General features: G+C 43.1%; 1 protein-coding gene across 1 annotated transcript; it reads right to left on the minus strand.

Moving 5' to 3' along the window:
- Positions 1 to 2,037: 2,037 nt before the first annotated feature.
- TOMM5 (translocase of outer mitochondrial membrane 5) lies at positions 2,038 to 5,773 on the minus strand. The gene is made up of 2 exons (XM_021004508.2): positions 5,541 to 5,773; positions 2,038 to 2,581 (listed from the first exon to the last, which is right to left on the minus strand). The coding sequence occupies exons 1-2, from the start codon at positions 5,659 to 5,661 to the stop codon at positions 2,547 to 2,549; spliced, it is 156 nt and encodes a 51-aa protein (XP_020860167.1). The 5' UTR covers positions 5,662 to 5,773; the 3' UTR covers positions 2,038 to 2,546.
- Between the last annotated feature and the right edge of the window lie 227 nt (positions 5,774 to 6,000).

Consider the following 6,000-nt stretch of genomic DNA (forward strand, 5'->3'; position numbering starts at 1 on the left):
TACAAAATGAAACTCATTTTCAAATAGTTTCTCCAGTTAAAAAATAAGCTTCTCCTTACATTGTCAAGGATCCATTAATGGGTGACATGAAGCTCAAAGAAGTGGCACAATCCTTATGTGCAGGTGGGGCAGGGCTTTTCTGATTAATAGTAGTTTCCTACACAAGGAACTGAGAGTAGAAAGTTAAATAACAATATAGTATTTAAATATTTGGCTAAAACAGTTTTGTCTTGGGATACTTGGAAGGGTCTCAAACAGCTCCGTCTTCCTTCCCTTGAGTGGGATGGAAAAAGCACTAGTACCTAAGAGATGATAAGAGAAGATGGATATTGTAAGTATGACTCTAAAGTTAGCATCCTCTTAGTTCAGGTTTGATGTTGGGATGAAATAAGGCACTCATGAGTCACTGAATATTAACTGCCCTTGGGGAGCCAGGCAGTATCACCCAGGCACTCACAGTACCCTCACCCCCACCATATTTGTGGGGCTCTTATCCCAACTCTACCATCTTGTAAGTCAAGAGGCCATCTCATCCCAGCCTACCGATCATGCCAAATGCTCTAAAGCTAGCACCTTCCTAGTTCAGATTCAGTATTGGGAGGAAATGAGACACTTGTGAATCACTGAACAAAGCAGGTTTACTTTGCCCAAATCCAGCAAAGATATACAACAAGGATACAGCAGCCCCCCTCCCCTCATCTAGAAATGAGTTTGGTCAGTCCTTAGGCAAGCTTCCTGGTATAGTGACTATCCATGAAGTCTGACTTGTGCACTTCATTGGCCCTAGGCCTGGAGGTGTGTCACAGAAGCTGGAGCCGTGTCACAGAAGCTGGAGCCAATCAGGTTTCCTGAAGGCAGCAAGCTTCACTAGGGAAGCTGGGACTGAAGGGAGTTGGGGAGAGGTGAGTGAAGTGATTGGAATGAAAGCTATGTCAGGGTAAGAAGGGGGGGCAGCTATCCAAGCACAATAGTTTCCAAGGCCAGGATCATCAATCCTGAGGAGCACTAAGCCGGCTTGCTGAAAGGGATTATGTGGCTGGGAATGTAGATGCAAAGTAGAACCCTGAAAACTTTGGAGACTATAGATTAAAAGTGAGTTAGAGCATTCTTCTCAGCAACAGCAGTAACAGCACCCGGGGAACAAGCAAACCCGAGGGAAATAGGTGAGAAACAAGAACCCTAATCGTAGTGCTTTCCTCCTGAGACTAGCACCAATTCATCTGGTATATAGTTTGTTTGTACACAATTATTTGCATGTTCTATCTCTGACTACGTAGATTACAAGCTCCTTGAGGGCAGGGATTGTTTTTTGCCTTCCTTTGTGACCTTGGCTGGCCCATAATAGGCACTTAGTAAACACTAGTTGACTGACTGACTGATATGCTACTCCTTCACTGAGATCCTCCGTCCATTCACTAAGTGGTGGACCATGAGTTTTCAGGGCTGGTACTTTTAAACCCAGGGGAGGAAAGTTCATTAGAAGAGGGCTACTTCTATTGACTTTCCTGTGTTGTCATGGTTTTTAACAAGCCTCTGTTGTGCTGAATGTTTGCTATCCTCAGCCCCTCCTGGGACAGTCCTTGGAATGACCTAAGTCCAATTCTGATGTTCCTAGGGGCTTAGAGCTGAGATCAGGTAGGGGATAAGCCACCAAAATTAAGATAGCATCTCCTGAGATTCAGCCATACCTACCTCAGTTTACAGCTGAGATGATAAGCCATGAGTTACTATTAAGGCCAATATAAAAACTAGCAATTACTATTATCACGTAATCATCTGTCTCAGGATGGATTATTTTCCCCCTTTGTTAGGCAGTAGCTGCTGCTTTTATCAGTAAGTTATTTTTCACACAGGTTGTTCAGAAGTTAAAACAATGATGCAAATTGAAGCGGCATTTTTCAAGATTGGCAAATTAACAAGGCCAAGCTGGGGAGGGTATAATTCTGGCACAATGTATAATAGTCACAATACAGTCCTAAGAGTGTCACCAAACACTGAAGTAAGAGGGAAAAAAAGGAAAATTTAAATCAAATCTAATACTTTTTAAAAATGGCACATTTATTAAAAATAAAGACTAACAGTACTGTGCTAACTATCATAATGGTATCAATTTCAACAAAAGTAATCACAAGAAAATCTTTCACAATGCATATTCCTCACAGAGGCAGGAGGTTCAACAGAAGTAATGAGATAATTTCAGAGGTAGCTCCCTTACAATTAGTATTCACTACAAAATGTAGTTTGATAAAACTATTTACAACTGAATCAAAATTTATGAAGGTTGTATGATACCAACACAGCAGTATGAGACCAAAGAAGTCTGCTTAACATTTCTTAAACAGTGTCAAAGAGAAAAAAACTTCATGCTTTCTTTCAGTTGCTAGCATTTTCACTGAGGTCAAACTCATTCTTAGTAAGCGGAGTTTTCATATCTATTCAGTACCAAAAGTCTCTGTTGTCATTTTGTGCCTGTTTATTAGCAAATGGGAAGAGAAATCGTAACCATATTCTGAAGTTCATGCTCTCACATGCCAATGTCTCTATCTTCATATGCTGTCCAACTTCTTTAAAATATAGGGTGCTATGAAGGGTGGGGAAGAAAAAGCAAAAATGAAGAATTAGGATATTAAGAGCACAAGTTCCTTCATCTGATTCAATTATTTATCCTAAGTGCTTTGTGAGCAAAATATCATTTCAAGTAGACCAGGTTCATACATGTGGCATTTTTAAAAAAAATTAACACTTCAAAACTCCATTTAAATAAAAGTCAATTTGTCTGAAAAGTACTCTGGCCAAAAGAGCTACCAGAACCATATTTCCCCTGTGTTGATTAAAAATGCAACTATGCTAAATTTATCATATGCTAATAGTTAAGAAATACTTCTTAATATAGTAAACATAAGATCAAGAATGATACCTACTGCTCAAAATGGGCAAAGACAGACAAAAGGTCAAGATTTTTTCATTCTACATACTTTAAATATGAGTCAATAATGCACGAGTTGGGAGAGCTAGATGGCACACTGCATAGCGTGCTAGGCCTGAAGTGAAGAAGAATTGAGTTCAAAACTGGTCTCAGAGACTTCCTAGCTATATGATCCTGGGTAAGTCAATCTGTTTGTCTCAGTTTCCCTCATCTGTAAAATGGGGACAATAACAGCACCTACTTCCCAAGGTCCTTGTGAAACTCAAATGAGATAATAATTGTAAAGCATTTATTAGCACAGTGCTTGGCACATTGTAAGCATTATGTAAATATTAGTAATTATTATCAGCAATAATTTATTAAGTGACAGCTACGAATTACACTATGCAAGGGCAAAAATGGTCCCTGCCCTTGCGGCTTCTATCAGAGGAGACAGCGTTTGGATACATAAGCATATACAAAATAAATACAGAATAACTGGGGGGGAGAAGGGGAGACACTAGTAAGGGGGCTCAGGGAAGATTTAATGTAGAAAATGGTGCTTGAGATGAGTCTTGAAGCAAACTAGGGATTCTAGGAAGTAGAAATGATGATGGACTATAGCCAGTGCAAAGGTAAAGAGATAGGTGATGGAGTGTCCAGTGGAAGGAGCAGAGAGACCAGACCGGCTGGATTTTGGAGGAGGAGAGTAATATATCATAAGCCCAGTTTTGAAGGGCTGTTAATGCCAACCCGAGAAGTATATATTGGATCCTTCGAGTAACAAGAAGCCACTGGAGTTTATTTAGTAGGAAAGTTTCATGGTTATGAAAATCATTTTGGCAGCTCTGTGCAGGATAGACTGTTAAAAGGAGAAATATGAGGTAGAAGACCAATTAAGAAGCAGTAGTCCAGGCAGGAATTGATGAGGGCTTGAACTAAGGTGTGTGAATGGAGAGAAGAGGAAAAATGGGAGAGATGTTATAAAGGTCAAAATTATAAGATTTGGCAACTGAAAAGATGATTAAGGTGACACAGGGTTAGGAGTCAAGAAGGTACACCTAGTGGAAGGATGTTGGGACTCTTAACAGAAACAGAGAAATCTGGAAGGTGTGGCTTTGGAGTGAAAGCCAGAGAGTTCTATTTTAGACATGTTGATTCTGAGATACCTATCCATATGAAATATCTAACAGGCAGTTGGAGATGAGCTGACTAGGATTGTATAAAACAATCCTATAAACAACTGTATAAACAAAAGGATCAGGGAGCTATCTCTCAGGGAGATAATAAATCCATGGAAATTGATGAGGCTTCTAAGAGTGTAGGAGAAAAAAGGGTCTAGGACTGAGCCATGGAGCATACCTACCCATCAGGAAATGAGACTAAAAGAAAAAAGTCAGAAACCCCAGAGTGTAAAGAGTATCCAAGAAGAACTGGTTGTTTAAGTGTCAAATGTGGCACAGAGCTCAACAGTGAGGATTGAAAAAAGGCTAATTTAGATTTCACAATTAAGAGATCAATGATAACTTCGGAGAGGGCAGTTTCAGTTGTCTAGAGGTCAGAAGCCAGATTACAAAGGGTTGATACCTGGGTAAGGAGGGGAAAAAGAGATAAAGCATGTAGACAGCTTTTTTCTGAGTTTGGTTTTAAAGGGGGGAATGATACAGGTCATAGCCTTGTGAGGTTCCCCCCCCAATATGGGAGTTTGGGGGGACACTTTGACATGTTTGTGGGCAGCATGGAAGGAGCCAGTAGGTAAGGAGGAGTGGAAGATTTAAGAGAAGTGGAGATGGTTTGTGGAGGCAATCTACTGGAAGAGACAGAAGAGGACGAGATCAAGGGTACATGGGTAAAGGGATTTCATTATCCTAATAACAACACTGAGAGGTGCTATTATTATTATTATTACTACCTCCACTGCACAGATGAGGAAACTGAGGCAGACAGAGGTTAAATGATTTGCTATTATCTCCATTTTACAGATGTGAGGGAACTGAGACAGAAGTAACTTACCATTAGTATTACCTCTATTTTACAAGCGAGGAAACTGAGAAAAGAAGTGACTTGCCCATTATTATTACCTCCATTTTACAAATATAAGGAAACTGAGGCAGAGGTTAAGTGACTTGCCCAAAGTCACCTAGGTACTAAGTGACTGAGACAGCATTTGAACTCAGATCTTTTTGACTCCCAAGATCAGTATTCTCCCCAATATTAAAACAAAATAAGTATATGGACCCCAGAAATGTAAGGATTTGAAAAGGGTCACGTGATCTAAACTGTGGGGTCGTGGACAGACCCGCGAGCCCTCGAGGAAGGCAACGAACTTCTCAGGGGCTCGGTGTTCTCACTGGGAAAAAGGAGGGAGAGTGGAGACGGCATTTCACAAGAGAAGAAACTGAGGTCCAGAGGCGACAAGGGAGCTGAGTAGGTGGAGGAGCAGGGGGAGAGGGAGGGGGGCAGCGCTCTTCTCCACTGCTGGGCCCCCCGCCGAGATTCAGGCCGCCCCCCGCCGCGCTGCTCCTTCTGCCCCCGCCTCCCGCGGCTGCACCCTCGTCCTGCGCTGACCCGACCCCGACCCCCGACCCTCGACCGGACCCCGCCCGCACCCGCGCCCGCGGGAAAGGTCACTCACTGACGCGCAGCAGGGCCACGTAAAGGAGAAAGTTGCGGACCGAGGAGACCACATCCTCACGCATCTTGCGCTTGAGCTCCTCGGGGTCTAGCTTCGGCCCCATGTTCTCGAGCCGGAACATGCTGACTTCGATCTGTCGGTTACGGACAGCGAAAACCCGTCCCCCGCGGCGGCGCACGCAGTTTGCCGGCTCTCCGGAAATCGCGCCCAACCGGCTTCCGGGCTCTTCGACCACGCGCTGAGCTACGGGGCGGCGGCGGGGACAATACAGCTTGGGGCGATTGGAAATAACGTCATCCTGCGAATCCCCCGGTGGGTGGGGCGTGCACCAAGGTGACTCGAAGTACAAATGGGATGTGCTTGGCGGCAGGAGCTCATGATACAAATGCCACATATGCATATATATGTATGTAATGTATGTAATGATGAGGTCAAGCTAGAAGAGATCCGGCCCAAACTT

The sequence above is a fragment of the Phascolarctos cinereus genome, unplaced genomic scaffold, assembly GCF_003287225.1.
Source record: "Phascolarctos cinereus isolate Bilbo 61053 unplaced genomic scaffold, phaCin_HiC Scaffold_4;HRSCAF=312, whole genome shotgun sequence".
NCBI classification, from domain to species: Eukaryota; Metazoa; Chordata; class Mammalia; order Diprotodontia; family Phascolarctidae; genus Phascolarctos; species Phascolarctos cinereus.

Excerpts from the sequence above, each read along its gene's own strand:
- TOMM5 (XM_021004508.2), bottom strand. The coding sequence starts at position 5,661 with ATGTTCCGGCTCGAGAACATGGGGCCGAAGCTAGACCCCGAGGAGCTC. Across the intron at positions 2,582-5,540 it reads CGTGGCCCTGCTGCGCGTCA|CACCCTATATTTTAAAGAAG; the intron begins GTGAGTGACCTT and ends CACCCTTCATAG.